Source organism: Pyrgilauda ruficollis, unplaced genomic scaffold, assembly GCF_017590135.1.
Source record: "Pyrgilauda ruficollis isolate IOZ18807 unplaced genomic scaffold, ASM1759013v1 scaffold18, whole genome shotgun sequence".
Classification (NCBI taxonomy): domain Eukaryota; kingdom Metazoa; phylum Chordata; class Aves; order Passeriformes; family Passeridae; genus Pyrgilauda; species Pyrgilauda ruficollis.
Genome location: NW_024516984.1, coordinates 10,622,255 through 10,649,963, shown reverse-complemented (window position 1 = coordinate 10,649,963; position 27,709 = coordinate 10,622,255). Strand labels below are relative to the sequence as shown.

At 36.3% G+C, this 27,709-nt stretch overlaps 1 protein-coding gene across 2 annotated transcripts in view; it reads left to right on the top strand.

Moving 5' to 3' along the window:
* Window positions 1–27,709, top strand: part of PREX2 (phosphatidylinositol-3,4,5-trisphosphate dependent Rac exchange factor 2) — a 171,664-nt gene that overhangs the window by 67,913 nt on the left and 76,042 nt on the right. For both annotated transcript variants that reach the window (XM_041464435.1, XM_041464434.1), the window contains exons 11-24: window positions 2,053–2,197; window positions 3,850–3,950; window positions 7,495–7,598; window positions 8,948–8,997; window positions 9,544–9,619; window positions 10,352–10,424; window positions 11,573–11,715; window positions 11,867–11,959; window positions 13,258–13,406; window positions 17,898–17,983; window positions 20,261–20,397; window positions 22,751–22,868; window positions 23,695–23,879; window positions 24,755–24,916. In XM_041464435.1, coding sequence (XP_041320369.1) covers window positions 2,053–2,197; window positions 3,850–3,950; window positions 7,495–7,598; window positions 8,948–8,997; window positions 9,544–9,619; window positions 10,352–10,424; window positions 11,573–11,715; window positions 11,867–11,959; window positions 13,258–13,406; window positions 17,898–17,983; window positions 20,261–20,397; window positions 22,751–22,868; window positions 23,695–23,879; window positions 24,755–24,916 — 1,622 coding nt within the window. The remainder of the gene's footprint in view (window positions 1–2,052; window positions 2,198–3,849; window positions 3,951–7,494; window positions 7,599–8,947; window positions 8,998–9,543; window positions 9,620–10,351; window positions 10,425–11,572; window positions 11,716–11,866; window positions 11,960–13,257; window positions 13,407–17,897; window positions 17,984–20,260; window positions 20,398–22,750; window positions 22,869–23,694; window positions 23,880–24,754; window positions 24,917–27,709) is intronic.

Here is a 27,709-nt window from a genome sequence, read left to right as displayed (position 1 = left end):
GAAGAATACTTGGATGAAATATAATCCTGATCTCAAATGTGACCACAAATAACTTCACATGTTCAAGGTGAACCCAGCACCAAGTAGATGCAGGGAAAGATGATGCATCATCATTTTCTGGAGCTCATTTCATTTGAAAGCCCAAATATCCTAATTAGTAATGCTGTTTGGAGCCTTGATGTTGAAAGAAAATATGACCTTGTATTTAGATCTGTGATTCTTTTCCTGATTTTTGTAGATTTTCCATTGCCTAGTGCAGTAACTGTTGGTTTGTGCCTCTGTTGTAGATGGACACTAACAATATTTTCTTTGGTCTTTTAAACTTGGATGTTCTAGAATCTGTTGTAGGATCAGAGTTTCAAGTAGGGTGTCTCAGCACTGGCTTATCAGTAGTGTTATCAGGAATTCGTAGCAGAAAAACGAAAAAGATACTTTAGAGGTCTAAACTGTCAACACTTTTAAAATATGAAAAATGTTTAAAAAATTGAAAAGCAGTGTGGTAGACATAGTGCCAAATGCAAAAACCCCAGGTTTGTCTGCTTCTTTATAGGACCTTGCATGGAACTGACTAAAACATATTCAATAAATCTTACTTCTCTGTTAAGTTTCATGTCTTACTTAGGCTCTTGATGCTTTTCACAAGAAATACAAAGAGTAAGTAGTAGTATTTTATGTTGATGAATTATTACTATTTCATACTAATCAGCTGAGCAGCTGGTAATAGAAATGAGTTGGAGCTAAACTTTGGCAAGCTGGAGGTCTGAGGTAGCCATCCCAAAGCCAGTGCACGTCTTAGGATTTTAGCATCTTATGATTTGTGGAAGCTTTCAGGTCCTGATGTTCTCAGTGGGTTTGCCACCAAGGAGAAAACCATGAAACCAGGAGGAGATGAGACACACATATATTCAGATTTTAACACAGAATTGTCAAAAACCAAATGAGTTGGAAGACTCCGAGATTCAATGGACGTTTCAACCTCTACTTTTACTTGGAATCCATGTAGCAGAAGCTGAATAAAAAGGAGCTGAACCAAAAGGAGCCGAATGAATACTCTGAATTAAGTGATTTAGCAGAGTTTTCAGCTTTTGTAATAAAATTGTAAACTAGGACCACTTTGTGGATTGCTAGAGGAAATCAAAATGTATTGGAAACTTCCTGCAGAAATTTTCTGTCAATTTGGTGGCTTTCCTGTAAACCCCTGAGGCATTCAGCAAGTTAGAAATTTATTTCAAAGGTGGTCATCTTTGGTTGATGATGCTGTGATGACATTACTTGAAATGTCAATACAAATAACAGCATCAACATCCTATAAGCTCCAGAAGTAGTATATTAGTTAACTTTTCTTTTCCCTGGGGTACTCCAAGTTTTATTTGTTTGTGTGACATCACTTCTATTTGGTTTCTGGATGATGAGAGGCAATCCTTGTTCTGTTCCCAGTACCACTGTTAGCTTCTCATGACAGACACGTTTCTTCAGGCTGTATTTTCAGAACTAAAGAAGTACCAGACCCTTACTCAGATGGAATATCATAGAATGACTTGGTTTGAAGGGGGCCATAAAGATCTTCTAGTTCCAGCTCCCCTCTAAGCCTGAATGCTTTTGTGGAAAATGGGTGAACTATTTATTTGAAGCTAGCATATGTATGCCTGATAACTTGTTACTACTATTAACTGGAAATTTGAAAAAATATTCTTTTCAGTAAAGATCTTTTTATTATCACATGGTAAGTGCAAAACCAAAACCCCTTATTTTACACTTGTGAAGACATGACTACTCTCTTGAAAATGTTCATATACTGGTGTCAGTTATTACTACAAATAAATGGTGATGTAGATAGACTAACAAATTAACTTCTCTGTGAGAAAAATATCTTTTGGTTATGCTTTATGAAGATCAGATGTTCATGGTTTAACTTGATCATTAGAAAATAATGAAAACCAGTTCTTTAACTTTTTTTCTATGTAAAATATCAGTATTGCTTTTCCATTTCAGGGAAGATACTGAAATATAATGGCAATGTTGCTTCATAAAATGTTAATGTATTTTTGGCAGGTTTAAAATTGGGCATGGAACAGGACACTTGGGTGATGATCTCTGAGCAAGGAGAAAGATTGTACAAAATGATGTGCAAACAAGGGAATCTCATCAAAGACAGGAAGAGGAAATTAACCACTTTCCCCAAATGCTTTCTTGGAAGGTATTATATGCCTTTGGTAGAATGAAGTCTTACCATCTAAACCCACATTTTAAATCTTCTGTGGGATTCTGTAGAAACCACACTTAATTTGTAATGTCTGTTAGGACTATTTGCATCACAGAATTTAACCAGAATGTAAAATGGTCTGCCTGAAATTTATGAATGTGTTCTTGTTTTGCAAAGTAGTTCTATTAAAGAGATAAGACTGCAAAGGGCATGATGAAAATATGGAAATGCATCAAGTGAGTTAGTTTCTCTCAAGAAATAATTCCCAACTTTTTAAATGCATTTTCTTTCTGGAATGACTAGTTTGGAGTGTAAAAATATGAAAATATGGAAATGCATCAAGTGAATTAGTTTCTCTCAAGAAATAATTCCCAACTTTTTTAATGCACTTTGTCTCTGGAATGAGTAGTTTGGAGTGTAAAATTTTATTTATTCCACCTAAGTAATCTTTGTCTCTTAAAACAACTTCTGTCCTCCTCTTGCTTATAGGTCAGGAACAGAGTTAGTAAATAAGGTTTACAGGTTTAAATTATCAGGAGGATCTTTATAATGCCTTATTATGCCTATGGCTTGAGAAGACTGAAAGAGAAATAGATGCCCTAAAAATGCATGTATTAAAAAAATCATTTGGGAGACAGAAGGGTTATCACTTATTTCATTTGGCCATAAGATAAGTATGAAAACTTATGACCATAAGTGTGAAAAGCATTTTTGTAAAATAGAGTGTTTTGCACAAAAAGTTGTTGAGTAGATACCACTGGGTTCAAGAGGGGAAATAAAAGTTGGGAGATTCTCATGCACTGTCAGAAGTGGCACAGCTGAAGAGAAGTGAAATCAGGATTAAGATTAATGATTCAGTTATAGTAGGATCATTTTTCCTCAGGGAAGTTGTTGGATGCAGGTGAAGAACACACTCATGCTGAGGAGCCTCTTAAATCTACCATCAAGCGGCTTCTTTCCAGTGCTATCTTTGGAGTGAACTGTTTTGAAGAATGCTTTTGCTGGTCCCAGGGTCACCAGTTAAAATCCATGAATGTGAAGGTTGCACTGCCTCGTTGCACTTTTCTTTTGATTTGTAACAAGCACATCTAATGTCCTGTAGATCCACTGTAGATCCAATGTCTCTGAACTGCATCAGCTTTGCTTTGGTAGAAGCCAGGCATTTTCTGCACATTAATATATACTTGGTATATATGCTCTGGATGTCAATATGTTTGACATACCTTGGAAGTAACAAGCCTACTGTTCTGTCGTATTGTTGTTATGTTCTGCCCTCATGGCATACCTGCCCTGGGCAGGTGCAGTAGGAATGCTTGGGATTGCCCTGTATTGGTCTGTCTGATGAAATGCAGCTAATTGAGGATATCCCAGAAAACATGATAAATCTTTACTATGTGCTAGGTTAACTTCATGCACGGAAAACTTCTGAGCAGAAAAGACATCTCATGGAAACTATATATGTTTATGTCAAAATAATAGAAAAGCTGCAAAGAGTGAGTTTTTTTAAAGGTGATACAACTTTTTGAGGATCATTGGGCTAAAGGATCATTTACAAGACTAGTAAGAAACACTGGTAATTTGTGAGGTACATGCAGTAAATCTGGTGGTATGAGATACAAAGTTTGTTTTCTGTATATGTTTTTCAGTGAATTTGTGTCCTGGCTGTTGGAAATTGGAGAGATACACAAGTCTGAAGAAGGTGTTCATCTTGGCCAAGCTTTACTAGAGAATGGCATTATTCACCATGGTAAATAGAGTTAGTTTTAACTTACTTGTTTTCAAGATAATTGTTGTAACTAGAATGGACTTAATTTTGTTTGACTAAAAGATGGTCTTGTTAATACAAGACAGCTTGTGGAATCTGCATTATATTCTTCCAGGGGCCTCAAGGGGCCATTGTCCATGTCCATAGCAGATTTACTGGGAAAGGCTCCACTGATTTAATCAGATTTCCTCTGTGCTGTTGGGATCACAACACTGGGAAAAAGAACCTAGAGAAACATTGCTGTTCTTTTGTAAGCAAAAAGAAATTCTGGGGAAACACAGAATAGTACACTGCTTGTAAGGGTTCTAACCTTTATTAAGGCCAGGCATTTTAGAGAAGGTGTTCAACTAAGAATTTTGCATGACAGTGAGTCATAGCTGGATGTAAGTAAACTGGAGGAACTTCTGGTTTTGAAACTATGTTTTACAGAATCACATATTATAGGTGCAGTCACTCAAAACAAAGCTGTCAAGACAGTTACCATGCTATCATAGATCCAGGGTGTAAATTTAGATGGAATCTTTGATAATATACATTTTAATACTTCTGTACTCCAGCCAGCAACTAATTTAATACTTAATTTAAGTTCTTTGCAATGATTTTAGTGTCCTTGACTGGAAAGAAAGTGGGAGAAACATAGTGCCACTGAGCTGTGTTTTAAACATACGCAGAGTAGGAGGAAAAATATTAGGGTTATTAATCAGTAGTCATGTAGTCGTCATTTCTTTAATGTCAGTCTACGTGATTTTCCTCCACCATCATTCAAATGTCAGATGCTATTATGTTTACTACACACACTGAACTGTTTTCAATAGAATGATTCTGTTGCCAGAGATTCTTCTCCTGATCTTGTAATTTATATCCTAAATACACCCATAGATTTTCTCAATGCAAAGTTAAATGAATATTGTGTAACTTCATGAGATAAAAGGGTAATTATATTAGAGCACAGAAATGTGAGCCAGACATGCTACTTTGAATAGTGAATCCAGCTGTAGTTCACTGAAAATAGCATTCCTAAAATAAAGTTGAATGAACCATCTGTTTTCACAGAGGGAGCAAGGGAGGAAGAACATTTGGCTGTTATTTACATTGCAAATATTGTAGAGGCCTTTGTTGAGAGCTTGCATATTCAGTAGCTGGCCATTATTGTCACTGTGCTGGAGTTCATTCTAGCAATGACAGAGCCATGTTGTGATAGACATTGTTGTACTTCCTCATGTGTGAACTCTAGCAAGCAAGCAGAAAAAGTTACAGTTTTTTTCCTTTTTTTCCCCCTCCACTTTTATATAAGGGGAAAAATCTGTTTGTATGCTGCTATTTTAAATATACCTTGTGGAATTCTCTGATATCTGAAATGACTGATACCATTCAGTGGAGTGAGGTACTAAGTACACTTGCTGCAGCTGATTAGAGATGGAAACCTTTTTTCAATGGATTAAGGACCTTTGTAGTTACAAAAATAAACCGAATATCACATAGTTTTAAAATGAATAGGTATTTATGTGGCTGTGCAGTTTCTTGGACTGATGTAATGATCTGATTTTAAATTACCTTGGCAAAAAAATGAAAATAAAAGAGCAGTTTAAACCTTAGCGTAAGCCATATAAATACCTTTCCCAGCATAAATATGGGTACAGTGTTGGAAATGACACATAAAACAACTTGGCCTTCCTTATTTTAGTGGTAATGCAGCTTTTTGTGAGCCTAAGTTTTTGAAACCCAGCACGTCCCAGCTCTGTGGAGCTACTCCCTTAGTTCCTGGCGCACTATGGTAAGTTGGGACAGCGTGGTACTTGTGTTCCTCAGAGGGCATAGCCTGCTCTGTCTGTCACATGCATGCAAGAAAGGAGAGGTGCTTTGTCATCCTGGTTCCCTCCCAGCCCATCCCTGTATGAATGAGGAATAACTTGGCTTTAGGCAAAACTGTCTTGATGGTGTTTTTTTATTTTCGGACCTTGCTGGGCTTTTTTTACTTTTTATTTGTTAATCTATTGGATTACATTATTTTTCTTCAACAGTAGGAATATTTTTTAATTATAGAGCTAGAAGACACCTTTTTTCTTAGTTAAATGGTCACAATCCATTAAAATTTACGTAGTTACTTATGTTAGGCATTATATGTGGAAATTTTGTAGTCTGTATCTCATGTATTTAGAGGCAATGATAGAACTTAGGAATTATTTTGAATAACTATCAGTTCAAAACAATTGGAATAGTGTCCTGGGCTTTACTATTAGTAGATATATCAAATGCAGGTAGAGATATTATTTTGCTCTTGCACATGACACTGGTGAAAACAGTTAATATATGAAGTTGAGTTTTTATGTCTGTGTATCAGATGATGTGTGGAAATACTGAGGAGCTTGAAGGGGCATGAAAAACTACATAGATGAAAGGCATCTCACTATACAAAGTTTGTGATGCTTAACTAAATTTTTGGAAGAGAATTATGTATGATTGCATAATCATTTGCTATGGGAAGGCATGTACAGAATTACCTAACTCTCCCAGGTGTGTTACTCTGATAAATGAAGACATTACAGCACCTTCCTTTGTCAGTTGATGACATGGAAATTGACTTTCAAAATTAAAGCATACAACTGCAAGTAAAAGTGTAATTAAGAAAGTAGTTATCTTAGGATGGTGATAATGCCTAAGCCTGTCCTCCACCATCAAATGGATCAGCTGTTTTTCAGAAAGATTTGCAGTTTCCAGGAGAACCTTTGTATCCTATGTTATGACTTGTTTTGACAAAACACTGGAAGTTGTTTGATTTGTTGCTGGAATCTTGTGAAACTCTGGAAGTCCACCTTTTAAGATCCTTTTCCCCAAGTCCTTGAGGAAATAGATTATCAACATCTTCATAATAATTGCCAGTCTCTTGCACTTAGGATGTTTAGGTGACTGTATATAGATGGAGACATTCATCTCTTCTTTGTTCCCACTGTAAGACTGGTTAAATGTGTTGTGGAGTGTCTGTATATTTACTGAATCATCTGAGATTGGCCTCATCAAGAATGAGAACAGAAAATATGTCTCTTCTTACACTTTTCCCACTGTAAGACTGGTCAAATGTGTTGTGAAGTGTCTGTATATTTACTGAATCATCTTAGATTGGCCTCATCAAGAATGAGAACAGAAAATAATGTGGAAAATAATATGAATAGTTGCAAAATAAGTCTTATTTGGCTATTTGCTTGATAAGCTCTGCAAAAGCACTGAAGACTAAAAGGATTTGAGTGCCTAATTTTTCATGCTGTCCCCTGCCTGTCTTCCTTATTCTTTGCCCTGTGACTTCAAACTGTTTGTTTTCTTCTGTGCTAAAATGTTGTAAGAAATATTGTCACCAGTGGCTTAAAGGAGCTTAGGGCAGATGATCTAACCGAGCTTCCTGGCCTCCCTGTTTGAAATCTACCCATTGCTGTGCTTAGGGCTCTTACTAGAAGAAATGATCCTTCTCTCTCTCTCCTTGGTTTCTTCAGAAAGTCATCTAACAATGCCTTTATTTTTTCTTTTAATTTAGTTACAGATAAGCACCAATTCAAACCGGAACACATGCTGTACAGATTCCGATATGATGATGGAACATACTATCCCAGAAATGAGATGCAGGATGTGATCTCCAAGGTACAGAATAAAATAGTTGCTATTATGGGGAAGAACACATCAGAAACTGAGATTCTGCTTGAAAAGTAATGTAAAATTTGCTGGGAGAAACAACATCCCCTCACAGTTACCACTCTATATTTATGTGAATCAAATTCAGTTTTCCATTTGTAAGCTTTTGGTTAATTTGTACATATTTTAAATACAAAATGACAATTTGCTATTATGTAGTTATAGTTGCTATTCAGTGGTTTCATATGCAGAATGCATTGCTTGTGTAATTGCTGGGTAATCTTGAAGCTGAGGTTCAGTCTATTGTATTTTTTAGTCCCTTCTCATAGATATGAAGATATATGTAGGAAACTGCTTTCAAATTTCTCTAAAATCTCGGTGGCCTTTACTTGTGTCCTTTACTTATTGTGACAATAGTAAATCTATTGTCACATAGATGTTTAGACATAATAGGTTATACCACCTATCTGTGTTTCTGACAACAATGAAAAGAGTGATCAAAGTTTCCTTTAAACTCATTGGTATTCAAATTTGTCATGATTTGGAGTCAGTAGAAAGTGTCTGCATTTGGGTATTACACTGCAGTATAATTTAATTTTTGCTGCAGTATAATTTGATTTTTGCTCCACTTGTTAATATAAAGTGCACCTAAAGTAATCTACAATACTGAGCTCCCAGGCAGAGCAAAGTAGGATGGAATCTAATTTGACACAACTTTTAGTCATTATACCTGCATATTGTAAACATAATTGCTTTTTTATAGTTTCCTAAGTAATGCTAATGTGTTTTTCTTTTTTAGAATACAATTTTCTGATGGTAGTTTCTTAAACTACTGCAGATGTATAATTTATTTGATTTTAATAGAAAACATCTCTAATCTTTGAAGCTTTTTGCATTTTTAAAATTGATTAGTTATAATTCTAATTTGTAAGCAAAGTATTGATGCATATAATGAAATGCAGTGGTTTTTACTTTAATTCCACAGTTGTGTGTAGAATAGCAACCACTGTTCAGGACAGCCTTAATGCATGAAAACGTTGATTTATTTTTTGTGTGTTTTTATTTCTAAGTATTTCGAAACTTCAGAATTTCTTAATGCTCCCTTAAAGCTAACCTGTTTTGCATGTGTCTCAGTAAGCTTAGGTTGGATTGGAAATGTTTTCGTTCTCATAATTTATTCAGCAGTGTTGTTATCGGCAAACTTTGTTTTGGCACGTGAAAATACATAGAAATTTGAACATATCTTTTCACTGTGTGAAGGAAATCCATTGACAGCATTCAGACTTCCTTACTATGTCCCTGCCTCTTGTCTGTGATGTGAATGTGTGTTTAACTCACCACCTCTTTCTCTTTAACAGGGTGTGCGACTGTACTGTCGCCTTCACAGTCTCTTTACTCCAGTAATTAGGTGAGTCCAATTGGGAAATCCTGAGGGAGTCATTTGGAAGAAGTACATGATCTGAAGATACTGTGTTTGAATGTAGGAACCTAACCCATCCTTTCAAGATTGTTCTTTTGAGAGTAATCAGATAAGATTGAAATGCTGTCAGGACAAAAAGCATAACTGAACCACTAAATGGCTGCTAACTCTGTTCAATATAACCTTTTAAATGGACTTCTAGAGCCTCCTAGGTCCTGATGGATATGCTTTTATGCTTGCTGTATATACTAGTGCACTCCTTTACTAATACACCATTACCTCATTTGAATAGTCCCAGAACAACTCACCTGCTTTTATACTGCAGTGACAATATCACCCAAATAAGTTGTGATCAGCCTCCTCCTCTCTGTCTACAAGAAAGACTTAATTTGCTATTTTCTCCTCCTGAGAAAACTTCTCAATCATTATTAAGTGCTCAATTCATGCTTGCACTAACTTGCTTATAAACTACAAGTATTTTTCTTCTGAGCTTTTGCTTGATTTTGAAAAATTGTTTTGTGTTATTTTGAACAGGGATAAAGACTATCACTTGAGAACCTACAAATCTGTGGTTATGGCTAACAAATTCATAGATTGGTTGATTGCCCAGGCAAGTAGATACATTTGGATTTATGTATGTTTTGCATTTAAATTCTGATTTGAAAGCTAGTGGTATATCAAGAACAACATACAAACACTTTGTGTAGTGTAATCCTCTTAAACCAGTAAAGTAACAGAAATCAGCTGTCATCAGCTATGCTTTTCATCCCTCTTCTGCTTATCTTCCTGATCTGAAATTGAATTGAAATGTTTTGATGACACTTAGCTTTGTGATTCAGCATATACACTGTCCATGACTTAAAATGAAATGAAATGAGAAACTCTAAATTACTAACTAGATGAGCAAAAGTCAGTAGCAATTTGCTGCCATCAATTCTGTTTCATTTTAAATGAACGAGAGAAAAAAACACATGGTATCCTGTTCAATCTGTCAACATGCACTAGTTCCATAAAATAAAAGTTTAAAACTTTGATGCTTATAGGTTCTATTATGCTCAATTTTTAGGGAGAATGCAGCCTTACTGAAGTCTTTTCCTATTTATTTGTAATTATAGAGTGTTATAGCATATAAAGGTCCCTTCCAACTCAAACTGCTCTCTAATTCTATGGTAAACATGTATGTACTGGTGTGTATATATATGCTAGAAATGTATACATAAAGGTGGTGGTGGCAAATGTAATCTACAGTAATTGCCATCCCTGTGGGATTATGCCATTTTGCACAGTTTCCATTTTGCTGATATTTTAAAATAGATTTTAAAAATGTACTGTGTTTTAACAGGGGGATTGCCGGACAAGGGAGGAAGCTATGATATTTGGTGTAGCTCTTTGTGATAATGGGTTTATGCACCATGGTAAGTAAATACATTCTGTACAAGCTATGCTTACTTTCTGTTTAATGTTATCTGCACAGCTGGATGGAAATGCAGGAGCTGATAAAGATATTACAGAACAGATGGAAAGTTCTTCTGTTGTATCACTAAAGAGATTGATGCTACAGTCTTCAAGAAAAAAAAGTAGCTATTGTATACTCTGAAAATTATATCCAATTTTATAGCAATTGCTGAGGAATTAATCCACTAAAGGATTTAGTGGGCGCAGTTTTATTAGTCACTTTGTAAGAAATGTCTTCAGAAAGTAATGCATGTTGGCACTGATGAGACAATAAAAAATAATGTAACAAAGAAATGTGAGATTTTGGAGGGAATTAATAAGGTATGAAGGAGCATGACTTCAAAAAAGTGGTGACAACGGGAGAAAGCGGCTTGGAGAAAAATGAGAAAATCATAAAGATAGCAAAGAACAAAGAAGGGAGAGGAGACCAGAGGTATGTGCAGCACCAAAATTAAGGTGAACGAGGGCCCATTTAATACCATCAGAGGGAAGATTTCAGTGAAAGGATTGAAGCAGTAGGTCATTTACTGAAATGAAAAGAGGAAGAAATATTTTTTATCAGTTTGTTTAGACAAGGAGTTGAGAACATTCTCTCTGGTATTGTTTATTCTTTTTCCTTTGAGTTTTGAACACACAAGCTGCATCCATTGGCTGTTCTGCTTGCTTCCACATCCCCAGCAAACCTGTTTCTAATTCTAAACCCAGCATGCTTCACTATCTGGAGAATGCCAGAACTTGGTGGTGAGCATCTTCAGCAGCTGTCCAGAAGAACTTTTCAGAATAATGTTTTGAATTCCCTTTTAGGAAGAAACCTTGTGCTTAGTATTTTCAATAAAACTATTTCAGGCTAATACGTCTTTCTCAGCTTGGTGGAACCCAGATGTTGTAGTTGAAAAAATGAGCTTAGTGATACCTATCTCTTGGTAATGAATCCAAATAACAATTGTTGTTGATATTAAAAGATTTCCCTAGATTCACACACAGAAAAATATTTTGCTAGCATTCAATATGTGTATGCATGTTCAGTATTTAATGGCTCATGAAAGACATGATATTGAAAAGTTCAAAAGAAAATAAAGATTAATGTGTCTGGGTTTCTGTCATACAGTGTTAGAGAAAAGTGAATTTAAAGATGAACCACTGCTGTTCCGGTTTTATGCGGATGAAGAAATGGAAGGATCAAATATGAAGCACAGACTCATGAAACATGATCTGAAAGTAGTGGAAAATGTCATAGCCAAGTCATTACTGGTGAGTGAAACACTATCACTTTGTGCTTTGATGAATAAACAAATTGGTCATAATGACAATGTATTAGAACAATTTATTGTTACTGAATGAAGACAAACTTCAGTTTTTATTAATGCCTTTCTGAACAACATTTAAAATTTTTTTTTTACAGATCAAATCTAATGAAGGAACCTATGGTTTTGGTTTAGAAGATAAAAATAAGGTGCCAATTATTAAAGTGGTGGAGAAAGGATCCAATGCTGAGGTATGGAATATTATAAATTATCTTTCCTGTTTTATTTGCTTGACCACAGATGTATGTTTTGTACATCATGTAGGAAAGTCTATAGTAGTAGAAGGTGACAGTGAACACTTACCAAGAAAGCTGTGCCTATGAATCTTTTCCTTTTCCCCCTTCTTTTTTTTTTGGTTGATTGTGTTGTTGTTTTTGATTTGGTTTTTTGTTTGTTTTCTTTTTAGTTTTTGTTTCATTTAAAATACTGTTTTGACCATTATTTTGACACGTATTTTCTGCTCAGCTAAATTGTCATGTTGATTGATGATATAAAGGTTGTGATTTTATTTTTATGCATTTTATAATATTCCAGTGATGACATTAATCATAACTGAAATAAACATTATTGGTAGAATATGAAATGGGTATAGTGCTAGTCTGTGAGTTGCAGTTGACATATTTCATAGTAAAGGATATATCAAGCTTTTGATAAAATCTGGAATTTGAGACTCTGAATGAATAAATTACAGCCTTCCTGTTTGGTAGCATTGCTTTAGATTCTGTTTGGATTAATTAATATTCTACTGAGCAGCATGGGAGTCCCTGTATATATAAAGATAAAGTGTGATGCTCTTTCATGAGAGAACAACTTGGACTTAGATTTCAAGGCTTTCTAAATCACATGGTGGAGTACAAATTTAAATTATAAATAGACAGAATAAATGAATAATATAATTCAGCCACAGAGCTAAATGAGGTGATTTCTAGCAGTCAGGTTCTGCCATATTCTCAGGTGGCACTAGGGCTTTGCCCATACCCTGAGCCACTCTTTGTACTCCTGTAGTTCTGTTGCAATGGTACTTTTCCTGTTAGACCAAAGTTTAAAAACTCTTTGTTATGGAACTCAGCAAGTATTCACTTACTAAAATATTAATTGAGTCTTTATTTATGAAAAGAAACTTTAGTTCCTTTGGAAAATGGTGGATGAAAAATTAAGTACAGTCATAAAATAAATGGCTCAATCAAAGCTGTTGTGTTAATTGCTAAAAAATGAACTGGTATTGTGATACTGTCACAAACTCTTGATTAATACTAGGTCTTGTATTTAGCTCTCTTCAGAATGAGTGCTTACCCTTCACATGAATTTAACCAGTTTTACAAACATTTTGTGGTGTAAATCCCCTATGCATGGTATGTGAAGGAGTCATAAAGACTGTAAAGAAAATGTGAATGTCATTTTTTCTATTGGGGTTGCATGCCAGCAGAAGAAAACATAATGTTAGTGGTTATAAAAAGCAAACATGTACACAACTGTTGTTATTTCCTAGATGGCAGGCTTGGAAGTTGGGAAGAAAATCTTTGCCATTAATGGTGACCTGGTTTTTCTGCGACCCTTCAGTGAAGTGGATTGCTTCCTGAAAGCCTGTTTAAACAGCAGAAAGCCCCTGCGGGTTCTTGTGAGCACCAAACCTCGAGAGTAAGTTATCATTCTTTTGGGAAATTTTACAAACAACAATTGAAGTGGATTTTCAGACCAGTGGTACTTTGGAGAGCACTACTGTAAAGGGTTTTTCAATGCTGTATCTGATCTGAATTTGCAAAGTCAGTCAATTTGATTTGCCTTGATTTTGTTTTATCCTATTTGTGAGTCAGCAAAAGAATCACAAGTGCTTTAGATCTTCAGCTCTGCCAGTGTAAATACATGCAGGTAATTTAAATGAAATTTCATTGACTGTATGGTCAGTTTTGATCACTTATCTCTCGCTGTGTGTATTAAACAAATTCCTGTGTCTGGGGATTAGTTGCTGGTTTGTCATTGTCAGATTCTGTGGTCTCATGGGCCCCTTCAGCTTGTGTAAACAGCAGGAGGAAATAAACATCATCTTAAACATCATAAATCCTCATCTTTATCAAACAGATGCATTTCTTTACACAGGTTTGCCCATTCCTACCTAAACACAAGTTTTGTTATGTAAAAGGGCCTAACAGGTGGGTTCAGTAAATATGTAAATGAGCATAAGTGTATTAGTCAGGTTAATGCAGTTTTTGCTAGGTTATATATAATAAAGAAGAAGACTACTAAGAAAAACTTGTCAGAAGTAAATTTTTATTCAAAATTTGCGTCATAAAGAGGTGCCATTCTCTGTTACCACACAGCATACAGTGTGCCTTACTCAGAAATGGCTCTGGTTAAGTGGCAGATGGAAGATATATTTCTCCTCTTAGTAAGCAAAGGTGTCTTGAGAAGTCAAATGGCACCCAGAACAGGAAAAAGAGCTAAGAAAAATAAATAAGGCATAAAGATGCTTATCTGGACTGATACTGCAACACCTGTTCCCACCCCCAAACAAAAATAACAATTAAAAAATCCCCAGACCACCGAATTGTAGAAAACATAACAGGCATATCTTGGCCTTTCTTTAATGCAAATCTTGGTTTAATTTCTGACTCAACTTGTGGGTGAATTTTAAGGTTGAGAGAGATGGTCTAGTGAATGTGGAGTTCACAGAAGTCAAATTTGTTTCTCAGTGTTCACTGCTTTTTGTCAGCAGCTGCTGCTAGCACAACTGAAGTTCACAGAAGACAGTTCTCTCCTGAATTCTTAGCCTAAACTGCCAGTGATGGTCTTTCATAGTTATTTTCATGTTCTTAAAGCAGTTTCAGAATGCAATCAAATAGATGGTATCAATAGTTAATATATGAGTACATTTAAAAAGAAATAAATTTCAGTGAAGTTTAGATCTCACCTCTGATGATGATCATCTCCAAATGTACATTATATACAATGTATACTATTAAAAAAAAGTGCGAGAAATGATGCAATTCTCTTATTCAAAACTGCCTGTAAATCAAGTTTACTACAGTCCAAATGCATTTTAAAATCACTTTTCAGTATCAATTTGAATTTGTTTGCTTTTGCAATGGGAAATGGAGCTTGGGGCAAAGATCTCTGAAATAATAACAGAGCTGACTCTGGATGGAAAGGCTGTAAAGTTAAATCAGTGCACTGTTATGCATGACCTAACTAGATCTGATAAGGGCTAATGCAGCTGTGTTGCTTTTTGTAGACCCTGAGCTGATATCACGAGGATATGCTAGTTTACTTTGGGTGAGTTCAGGGCTTAATTTGAAGGAGTAGATGTGAATTTTGATTGTCAGAGTCATGGTTTTGTTGGTAGGTTTAATTACTCTTATTCTTAGACCAAGCAGGAGCGCAGCACAATGTGCTTACAAGTCATACCAACAGCAGTGGATGATTCTTACTTTACAAAACTCAGTAGCTACTTTCTGTAGCTGCTCAGAAAAACTGCAATGAAACATTATTTCGAGAAAACTCAGCAAGGAGAGGCACAGGCTGCTGGGGGTGCCTGATGCCTCTTTGCGAGGCTGAGGACTGCAAAGAGTTATTTTGCAGAAAGTGTGCTGTGTTTGAGGAGCTGTGCTGCAGGTGGAGCTACAGGAAGAAGTCAACTGGCTGTGCAGTGTGTGAGTGAACGAGCAAAAGAGAGATCAATTATTTTCAGCAATGCTACAGTCTCAGACTCCCCGGAGTCTTGAACCTCCATTGTGGTGAAGAACAGAAGGACTCGGAGCCCTGCAGGGTAATTAGGGTAATTAGTCAAAGGACTGTTAGCCAGGGGTCTGATAAAGATGAAGGCTGGAGGTGCATCACAGCACGTACCAGCAAGAAGGTTCCTCTTCCTCTGAATTTGACAAGTAGGACTGGTACCTTTTACAACAGGTCTGGGGCTCTGGACCTAGAAGGCCAAACAACTGATGAGGTGGGGCAAGATCCTTCTGGGATGGTGGGGCCTCCTGAAATGACACCACCTGCACCCTGCATCAAGACCTCCTCTGCTAACAGGAAAAGAAGGATAGTTGTGATAGGAGACTCCCTTCCAAGGGGAGTGGAGGGGCTGATATGCAGACCTGACCCAACTCACAGGGAAGTCCGCTGTCTCCTAGGGCTCGGATAAAGGATATTACTGGAAAACAATCCAGTCTAGTAAGGCCCTCTGATTACTCTCTGCTAATGATTGTTCAAACTGGCAGTGATGAAATAAAACAGGGAAGTCTGAAGGCAATCAAAAAAGACTACAGTGCCCTGAGACGATTGGTAGAGGGATCAGGTATGGTAGTTGATTTTGTTGATTTTTCCAGTAACAAGGAATAATATCAATAGGATTAGGCAGATCCATTAGGTCAATACATGGCTCCAAAGTTGGTGTCAGCAGAAAAATTTTGGGTTTGTTTGACTACAGGATGATCTACTCAACACCTTGTCTACTAACACCTGACGGGAGTCATTATTTCAGAGTGAAAATGTCTTTGCAGTTGTTGGTCACTATTTAAACATCACCTCCTAAGGGCACAGGAGCAGGCAGCTCCCAAACTGAGAAGTCAAGCAGGTGAGGCAGAAGGCCAGCTTGGTTGAACAGGAATATTCTCTGGAAATAAAGCTAAAAAGGAAAGTGTATGCCCAATGGAAGCAAGGCCAAGGGATCTGGGAAGAGTGCAGAGATGCTGCTCACTACTGCTGGGAGAGAATTCATGTGGCCAAAGGTCAACTGAAGTTGAAGCTGGCCAGAAATGTGGGGGACAATAAAGAGTTTTTCAAGTATATTAATGGCAATAGGTCATATAAAAATAATATTGACCTGTTACAGGATGGTCACCTCACAGAAGAGGACAGTGGCAATGCAGAGGTGTTTAATTTATTCTTCATCTCCATCTTTGACATGGGTGGTGGTCCAAAGGGGGTCTCAGTGCCCTGAGCTGGAGGACTATGACTGTGAGAATGAACTACACCTAGCCAACCCTGAAATTGTGAGAGATCTGGTGCTTCAGTTGGAACTCTACAAATCTATGGGGCCTGATGAGGGTTGTCCAAGAATCCTCAAAGGGCTAGCTGATGTCATTGTAAAGCCTCTCTTGATGATTTTTGAGTTGTCTTGGGAATCTGAAGAGGTCCTAGCTGACTGGAAGCTGGCAAACATCCCAATTTTCAAGAAGGAAAAGAAAGAGGACCTGAGAAACTACAGGCCTGTCAGTCTCACTGCTGTGTCTGGTAAAGTTATGGAGAAGATTATTCTGGGAGGTATTGAAAAACACCTGAGAGACAGCACAGGCATTGGTCACAGTCAGCATGGCTTCATGAGAGGAAAGTCCTGCTTATCAAACAAAATTGCCTTTTATGACAGGATACCTCACTGCAGTCTGCAATTTCCTTGGGAGCTGAAAAGGAGGGGTAAACACTGATCTTTTCTCTCTGGTGACCAGTGACAGGACCCGAGGGAAAGGCCTGTAATTCTGTCAGGGGAGTTCATGTTGGATATTATAAAAATGTTCTTCACCCAGAGGGTGTGTTGGGCACTGGATCAGCTCCCCAGAGAAGTGGTCACAGCCCCAGCCTGACAGAGTTCAAGAAGTGCTTGGACAGTGCTCTCAGGCACATGGTGTGACTCTTGGGGGTCTGTGCAAGGCCGGGAGTTGGGGGTCCCTTGTGGGTCCCTTCTAACTCAGCGCATTCTGTGATTCTGTTAAAATGTAATATGTATCTGAGTTCTGCAGTTTTCTGCCGCTTTTCTGATCAGACCTGCTGTGATCTCTGGTCCCCAGGTTCTGTCCTCTTGGCTGGGAGAGACTGCCCTTCCCAGGGCTTTCAGTGTTGCTGTGCTACGGCAGCTTACCTAAAGATCAGTCTGTTTGGGAGGAATTTTAAAGCAATGGTGGTGTTTTGATTTTAATCAGCATATTGATTTTCCCTGTGAAATAGATTGTTTGTGCTGTTTCAGCTTGCTCTTATTTCTGATGTTGGTGGTGCACAGTATTTGGAATATGAATACTGCAAAATCTGAAAACTGATTTGAATAAAAGTGTGGAGTTTTACAGCCTTGTAACCTACATGCTGGTGAATAACAAAACGCTACCTTTTGCTACATTCATGTTAAATCTTTGTTTGTGTCAGGACAGTGAAGATTCCTGACTCTGCAGATGGACTTGGATTCCAAATCCGGGGTTTTGGCCCATCTGTTGTCCATGCTGTTGGGAGAGGTAAGCCATAAGAGCTGTGGTAAATATTTGTTTAATATCTAAATGATTTGGTTGAGATGAGTCAAAATTCAGTCCAGTAATCCATCTTAAATTTTTGTTTTTCCCAAAGTAATAAATAATATTAAATAAACTCAATTATAATTGTTTTATGTACTTATACTCTGTAAGCTCGGATACATCTTCCAACTGGTTTTTTTAAGTGTAGTTATACCAATGTAGGAAAGTTAAGTTAAAGCTGTGCATTCTTTACAGAATAAGGAGTAGGTGAAGGATGCAATACAACTGCATGTTGGGAACCTGTGTGTTAATTTGTTCGGTGGCTGTGTGGTTCTGCAATGTTCTGAAAACATTTTACAAAGAAATGTGCTTTTTACAAATCTTTTCAAGAGTGTTAGTAGCTTTGTCTTAGTAATTGCAGATGGTTCACATAAATATTCTTTTGGGATGTGATTTTCAGATGCTTGCTGTCCTAACTCACTGTTTTTGAGCAGTGCACTTGTACTAAAATAAGTTGAAGCATTATTTCTTGCTGCCTCATGTTGCTTATGGTAGAGCAAACTAATGTATTTTCAGTTATTGTGGGACAGTTGTGTCTCGTTCCCCCCTCCTGCTTTTGTAACTGAGGCATGAAAAGTGAACTGATATGCAAAACTGATCTGCAAAAGCCAGATTTGAACAGAGTTTGATGACATTTTTTCTAGGCTGTGGTGCCAGAAATTAGATTTTCAAAAGAAGGACTAATAAACTACAGACTTAGTAGCTGATGTGTTAATTACTTCTGCACCTGGATCTCAATTCAACTGCCTATCATTATTCATTAGGCACATACTTTATTCTGATTAGCCTCAACAATATGCAAGTGCTTGCTTGTGTGATTTGCTAAACCTGGAAGATTTTAAGCGTGTGCTTAAATACTTTGCTGAATTGGGACCTTGGGGTTTTCTGAAGAGTGATTTGTTGTTTTTGTTGTTTGGTGGTTTTTTTTGAGATAGATATTAAATAAGATCTATTTATATGTTTATTTTTAAGTCATTTTGGGGGGAGGAGAGATTGTGATAGCTGGTAATTGTGTAATTTCCAATGACTTTCTTTTATATTAGATTTTAAACGCAGCTTTAATCTAATAGTGATAATTCCTAAAATGAGGGAAGCTCATGTATATTCTGCAAGTTATTTCCTAGTCAGATGTGCTCAACTGGCAAGTCATGAAGTCGAGACAAGCTTTCTATTTGTCAGCCCTGCAAATTCAGTCTAGCCTGTTCTTTCACAGCCCCTAGCTTCTGCAACCCAGTCTGGCAGTCTCTAGGCAGTAGATTTTTACTTCCTTGGCACCTCTGTGGCAGTATCAAGAGACATTTGGAGGCGAATGTTCAGGTAGCTGGAGCTAAGGTTGTACTCCAGCAGGCTGTTTTTCAGGAGTGAGTTTGAATCACACTGAAAAGACCTGGAGACAACTGCTCTTTTTGTAGTGCCTATTCAGTCACTAGATTTTCCCAATGTGGTTATTCAGTTGTGAAAATAAGTCACTGAACCAAATATTTTATGTAGCTTAAAGAGAATGTTTTGTTTTGGTGTCATGTTGTGTGTGTCCACCTGTCCCACCCTCTGTAATTTAATTTCAAATATTCTACTTAATTATCTTTGAGATTTTGATTAAAAGCTCTAAGGCCCTCTGCTATAATTATATAATTATAAATGTTGGTAAGGAAGATGAAAAAAGAGCAACATCTTTGGAAATGTCTTTGGAATTTATATATTTCACTTAACGATTAACATGCTACTCTAATATGCTCTTATACTTTATGTATTGCCAGAAAACTTCTGTTTTGTATGTAAAATTGAAACACCTGAATTAAACTTCTGTTTTGTATGTAAAATTGAAACACCTGAATTAAACAAAAGGCTCATAAGCTTGGGTCATAGAAAAGTAGGTTAAGTTGTAACTAGTGACTTTCAAGCTAGAGCCATTTTATCCTTTTAAAGTCCTTTTTTTTTGAGGTGAATTTTCCACATTTTCATATTGCTAGTCAATGTTTGTTGTTTTGTAAAGCAGCCTTTAGGAAATTGTCTGGTCTCTTTTATGGAAACATCTGCTGGCAAACTCCATTTTCTTGGCATCCAGCTGGTCTACAGAAGTACTCTGTGGTCAAGGGAAGTATGTAAGGATCAGTCAGACCAGGTTCTGATTTTTAAAAAAAAGAGGTTTTTTGGACTGTAAGCTTGAAAGGAGAAGTTTAGAAAAAGAAGTTTGCTAACAGTGTGGGTTTTTATGAATAGGAACAGTGGCAGCTGCAGCAGGTCTCCACCCTGGCCAGTGCATAATCAAAGTGAATGGAATTAATGTCAGCAAAGAGACTCATGCAAGTGTTATTGCTCATGTCACAGCCTGCAGGAAGTACAGGCGGCCAATGCAGGTATGTCTCATTTGGTGCCCTTGCACATTTTCTTCTAGATTTCTATTTTTGTCAAAGTAAACAGTGTGGTGTTAATCTCTATGCACAAGTCTACTGTGTTTGAGTGGGGTGAGAGGAAAGAAGTGGTGAATAAAACTGAAGGAAAGCCAATTGAAGTGTAAAAGCTGAAGATTGCTCAGTGGTGATGTTCAAAATCTGCTTAGTTGCTGCACTGAAATAAATATCATAGATAATTTTTAAATGGTGTTTTAAAAGGGCTATTTCAAGCATTTCTGCAGTCCTATGCAGAAAGAATTTTGAGGTATATTCTCATCTTGATGGAGAGGGAATCACACACCTTTCTGCCTGCTCAGCAGCAGGAGAATGAAATTCATAAAACTGATCTTCCAGAATTTTGTTACACTTCAGTACACAGAGAGCAGAGTGCATATATTCCACCCATAGAAGAATTCCCATTGCATTCCGGTCTTGAGAATAAGTATATATTAAAGGACTCAAAATTTCCTTTTTTTAAATGCATGCAAATTTTGTTATATTTGTTGTGTTATTTAAGGAGAAAATCTCAGGCTTCCAAGACACAAATTTAGGAAGAAAACCAAACCAAGCTGGATTCTATAATGTGATTTTCCAATTGTCTGCAATTTTTTCGTAAACTGTGAACCAATATTATTAATTAACTTCACAAATTCTTCAAGTACGTGTTTACTGAGGAGAAAAATCTAATTAAAACTAAGAGTTGAATCCTTCTCCCACACCTACCGCAGAGTTATAAGAATTATATAGTTATAACTGGGTCACATAAATACAGTTTTTGTGAAAATGTTCTTGGGATGTTTGTGTTTAAATGATAATACAGAATTGAAATAGTTACGTGGCATTTCGAGGTCAAACTGCCCTATTCTTTAAAGGAAGGTGCACTCTATTAAAGAGAAAATGTCCTGTTCACTGGTAGCAAAGCTGGCTAGAATAAAAGATACATTAAATTCATTATAGCAGTTTTGTTCTCGCTGTGTAAAACTGTAGACTTCCTGTGGATATTAGTGACATCCAAAGACAGTTGATTAATGTTGACTGGTGTGAATGCCTTGACATTAAAAAATTACTTTGGGTTTTTTAATCGACTTGTATAATAACTTGAATTTTTTTCCTATACATAGTATTTATTTCAGTTTTAAAAAGTAGCTGATCATAATTCAGCAAATCACAGGTAACTGAAGTTCCTTAGACAGGCAAGAAAATAAAAACTTCATTTAGGATGCAGTATTACCAAAAACTATGGGAAAATTGTCTAGACTGAAGTAAATGGTAGTATTCCCTCTGGTAAAAAGACAACTAAAATTTAATTTCCTATTCAGAAATTTGGTGGGGTATTTTGTTATTATTTGGAAAATGACTGGATTTCTCCTATTTTGTAAGTACAGTGCACACAGCCTATCACTTAATTACCCAGAATATTGCAGTCTCTCCTGTGGTTCCCAGTTGCATAATTGAAAGGGAATCTTTTTTTGTTTCTTGCATCTTTTACTTCTCAGGGTAAAAAGTCTTCCTAATCTCCTGCAGCATGAAGCTTCCGTTTAGATTCCTTTGGTCAATAACTGTGCAGTTCCTGTTGGACAATGTTTATCTTCCTTCTGTCTTGTCTGAATAAAGAAAATTGAGACCAGATTTTACTTCTTGGAATTACAATTCCTTTGCAGTGATACTAATCATGATGTGACAGACTTATGCTTAGTTGGTTCTCCTGTAATGATTTTGAAGGACATTGCTCCAAGTCATATTGCATTAGATTGGTTGTTAACTTTTGGAAAAGGGACTTCCAAGTTAAGTAGTGAGTATTTCCTATTAGAGATTGGCATTGCAATATATAATAATAAAATAAAATATAATAATGAAAACATTTATTACTACACTAGTAATATATTTGTAGTCAAGGCAAATATAAGTAATGAAGGCTGTAGTATAGGTTCCTTATGCCAGTGGCAGATGGTGATGGATTAGCTGGGCATTCTCTGTCTTGGTTGATACTCCATAACTTTTGCTACCAGGTTTGTGGATGCACAGCAGATTTAGCAAAGCAAAAATTGTTTTTTCACCATGATTTCTTGGAGAAAAGTATTTTTCAATCTGCAATTTGATTTGAGCTATCTTAAATTTTTTTTGGCAGAGACATAAAAATTATGGATGTCATGCTGTCACAGACTTCATACTGTCTCATGACAATATATGCTGTAATAAAAAATAACTTGCCAAAATTCTCTGGATTTTTTTTAACTTATGCCTTAAAAGTAGTGAAATAGTTGCTATCAGTTGCATTTGCAAAGCTTTTTCTACCTATTTTTTGTTGTTTTTCTAGCAAGATTCTATACAGTGGGTTTACAACAGCATTGAAAGTGCACAGGAAGATCTTCAGAAAGCAAACACCAAACCCTCTGGAGATGATGGAGGTGATGCCTTTGACTGCAAAGTGGAAGGTATGTGATGTTTGCTTGATCTTGTTGCTGAGAATGCTGTTATAATACAAGGAAAATTTAGGCAGTGGGTTTATTTGCAGAGAGAAAATTTTGAGCAGATCCTAAGATATGATTTACATAAGGATTTGTTTTCTTATGTATTTTAAGCATACAAATTTAACATGCTATTCTTTAAAAGCTACTATCTTTCTCATTTAAAGAAAATATTTCCACTAACACTTTGGGGAAAATCTGTTTATTTTCATTTGTAAGAAGCATAAACCTAGGCATTAGCTGATTTATTTTTACCACTAGTAATCATTTATGGCAAACTAGATACATTAGTCATTACTGCATGGGAAATAAAAAAAACTGCTATCTTTCAGATTATTTTCAGACAATTAACATTTAGATAAAACTGCATTCATCTGCAACTTGTAATTAAAGAGACAGTTAATATGTGAACTGTGTATTCATAAATGCAGTTATTGTAGTTTCATTTCTGAATGTTGACAGTTTTCATAGTGATATTCTTCTACTTTATTTAGAAATTCACAGTTTTCCCTTTTTTGAGTCCTTCCTAATGTCTCTGGATTATAAATGGAATTAGTTCCCTTAAATAACAGTTTGTAAAGAAAGAGTGCTGCCTGTTTTGCAGTCCAGTATTTTAACATCTACAAATCTACTGGTGTTCTGATTTTTATATTTTTCAGCCAGGTTTTTTAATAAATGTTTTTAAATAGAATGATCAGAACATACCCCTTTCTAGAATGTTTGCCTGTGTCGTTTATAGTTCTTTTAATGGCCAGGGCTTGTGAACTGATTTGTGTTACTTTACTTATTCTAGAGGTAATTGACAAATTTAACACTATGGCAATAATTGATGGGAAGAAAGATCATGTGAGTCTGACTGTTGACAATGTTCATCTGGAGTATGGAGTGGTTTATGAGTATGATAGCACAGCTGGAATAAAGTGCCATGTCTTAGAAAAAATGATTGAACCAAAGGGATTTTTCAGTTTGACTGCAAAGGTATGAAGCATTTTTTGTATGTTAATGCTTGTTGTGGTTAATACCAGTGGAGAAACTTGTGGGTTTTTCTACTCTTATGATTATATGTCTTTCACTTGATACCTTATAATTGGTCACCTTTATCTCTCTGATGTTTTCGGGAATAATTGTGCACTCAGGAGGCAAAAAGAGTTATGTTATCACTATAAATTGAGCCTTTAAATCTAAAAAAATGTTAAAAGAGCTTAGGAGTCTTCCATTCCTCCTGCCCCTCTCCCTTATTTCTTAATTATCAAATAAAACTTGAAAGAAATACCAAGATCTACTGAAATATCTATAAAGGCTATATACTCCCCTCATCTCCTCAACATGCCTTTTAATTAGTTTTCTCTCACCATTATAGCTTCAGTCTTTGCTGGGCAGTACAGCTTATACTGTGCCCTATTTCCTAGCCTTTTTATGCAGAATATACAAGAGGATAGCACTCAGTTTTCTTTTATGCTTTTTCAGTGTGTTAGTATTGTGCCAAACCGAAGGTTTTCTAGAAGTAATGAATGAATTAATTCAGCAGCTCTGCATAATATGTGCTGATCAAGTAAATACAGCAGATAATGTATTTCAGAGGAGCCATAGTGGTTGCATTAGTAGGAAATTAGTAGTAAATCCATTATCAGACAATGTCATGAGAAGCCAAGCAAAAATACTTATGGGTATAATTTAGCAGGGAATAGATTTGAGAAAACCCCTTTGCGTTCCAAGCTTCATTAATTGTTGTTGTGCACCATTTTCTGTAATGTTAGCAGGCTTTTCAGCTTTAGTTATAAGAGATGATCAATAAGGGGAAATTTTAGTCAACTTAATTTCATAATATACTTTTCTTGTTTTTATTATCTTAGATTCTTGAAGCACTGGCAAAAAGCGATGAACATTTTGTGCAGAATTGCAACAGCCTCAATTCCTTAAATGACGTGATCCCCACTGAACTTCAAAGTAAATTCAGTGTCATTTGCAGTGAGAAAATTGAGCATATCTACAGAAGAATCTCTAGCTATAAAAAGGTATGACCTGCATGTCCTAAGCTTGATTATATTTGTCTTTTAAGGAAGAAACAGGGGAATGTGGTACAGTTTGGATAGCTCTTCAGAGTCTCTACGGCAGTGACAAAATGTGGCTGAAAGTTTAGCTATTTTGAAGCATGAATGCCTAAATGGAGTGATTGCATCAATTGTTTTCAAGCCATTCTCTTTCTTATCCCTTTTTTAGACTTTGGGTAGTTTGTATTCTTTCTTGTTTGCTGTGTTCAGTCGTAGAGACAATCAACTGCATATTTCCGCAAAAGGGCCGTCATTCTTGTAAATGCCTTAAACCAATACTCTAGTGAATTTGCAGATGTTAACCAAAAATGTAGCAATAACAACAGAATTAGTTTTTTTTTCTTTCCAGTGCAAGTCAAATACCAAATTTTAACCCTTTTATTCAACTTTTAGACCCTAACACATCTGTTAATAGTAGCATCTCTGTAATTTATTAGCTTCACTTGGTTTAATAAAACATAATAGCATGGAAAAGTGGAGAAGGCACTGACTTTCATATGCTTGAGATCTTAATTAATGATATGTGTATAAATGAATAAATAGCCCAGACTCTGACCTCTAGTTGCTGTTGGTGCATTTCTCTATAGTTGTTTAACCAAGCAGGGAATAAATGAATTAACCATTTGCCATTTTGTTAATGCAAACTCATTTTCTCATCCAGACCCCTAGTTCCTCTCTCATGGAACCTAATTGTGGGGAGGTGAATTACTTTGAAGTAGGCTCAAAATGTCTGCAAAACGTGGGTCTGCCCTGTCTTACCTCATTTGGGGATCTGAGTTGTGATGTTTAGAAACTGGTCTGTTCTGAGGGTTTATACATAAAAATTTGAAAAGAAAAAAAAAAAAGGAAAAGGAAAGTGAATACAGAAGTTTCACACATTTGCAGAAGCTGCATTTAAAAGACTGGATAATGATTTTTCAGTTTTCAAAGGAAAGTAGGGAGAACTGTTAGGAATACCTGTAGCTCAGTAGTCAGTAGGACGAAGGCCAAAAAGCGGCTTGTCAGACTTCTCCAGGTACTCTCTAAAATGAAATGGAATAAACTGAGTTGTGCAAATGGAGACATCAAAAGAATCCTGATCTTGCTTCAGCAAAAATCTGACCTCTCCAGTGTTTGCCTGAATTACAAACCTCCATGTTTCCAATTTGGTTAAAATTCAAAATATCATTTAAAAAAAACCAAAGCTAATTAGTTTTCATATTAACTGTTACAGTTCAAGTAACATGCAGGTGATTTATATGTTTTCTGTAGCTGAAAAATTTGACTGTGATATATAGCCTCTATAGAGGAGGCCAAGACAGTAAATCAAATTTTGTTGTGCTTGCTGGATGTGAAACAAACAGCCTCTGGGAAGTTTTCATAGTTCTTACACTGTCTAGAAGCAGATATTCCTGATACAGACTGCACTTTAAATCTCATCTGCTCAAAAATCAGTAGTTTCACAGTTATAGCTTTTAATGACAATTAGTAATGCAGTGGATTTCAGGAATAGATGTGTCATTTTCTTGGCAAGGTAAAGGTAACCATAGTTACAGGAGACTTTCGGAGTGCCTGAGCCCAGCTTGGCTCCTGGTTTTACTGTGAAAGTTCGAATTCTATAAATAAAAATCTTGTGGATTTCTGCAGTTCCTACTATTATTATTGTCAGAACATTTTGCTCCTAATAGACCTCAATTCCAGTGCCATGAGTCCCAGATGTTTCTCAACACATATATGAAAAGAATTTTGGTCCTGACTTATGACCTGATTAAATCATAGCCAGCATTTGGTCTCTCTGGAGCAGGATGTGTGGGAGATTGAGATGTGAAATATGTACTGCTTGCAGAAACATTTTCATCATTGAATGTCCTTAGTAGCCTTCTTAACAATTTGTACATTCTTCAGCCTTTGAACAACTCCATAATTGGATTTCTTGTAACCCTCCAGATCTTGTTGTGATCTAAAGATTTAAATGTAATTATCCCAACAAGTGTTCGTCAGGCTGAAGTAATATGAACAAATTAAACAGAAATTCAAGTCCAAGTACAGAAACATCTTACTTTGCAGAAGGGATATGTCTTAATTCAGCTGAAGCATTAGTAAAAGTTGACTGATTTGAATTTTAACTGACACTTATTAGTGAAGAAACTTTGCAAGTTAACTGAAAATATTCTTATATGTGAGCTGGGGTTCATAGCTGAAGTAGGTCTGTGTAATACTTTGACTGGAGAGATATCGTGGTCAAAACACTGATTACATCTTTCCAGAAAAAAATCTTCCCTGACAACAAACTACACTGAAAATGACACATATTAACAAAAATCCTGCTTGTGACTGACAAATAAATCTCTGTTCCAGCTGAAGAGCTTGATCAGATGACTTGATTCTGACGTAGATGTAGTTGTTGAGTGTCCAGTTCCCTCCTCACCATTTTGGGTTGGCATCTTCTCATCTTAAAAACCAAATAACTCTAAGCCTATTTAAGACACTGCACAAAATTTAGGATGTTAGAGTCAAGGAGATGTGGCTAAGCACTGCGTTAGAATTAGACCATAAAAAACATTCTTCATTGCTGAACTGATATATAGGGGGAGAAGAGATGTTGGGCTAAGAAAATCTGCAAAATGGGGTTTTTGCAGTTTTTATGTACTAGTGCTCGTCAGCTTCTAATGTCACTCAAAAAGGAAGAATGGTTGAGGTTGGAATGTACCTCTGCAGGTCTTGTCCAGCCAACCCTGCTTAATCAGGGCCACCTAGAGATGATTGCCCAGGACCATC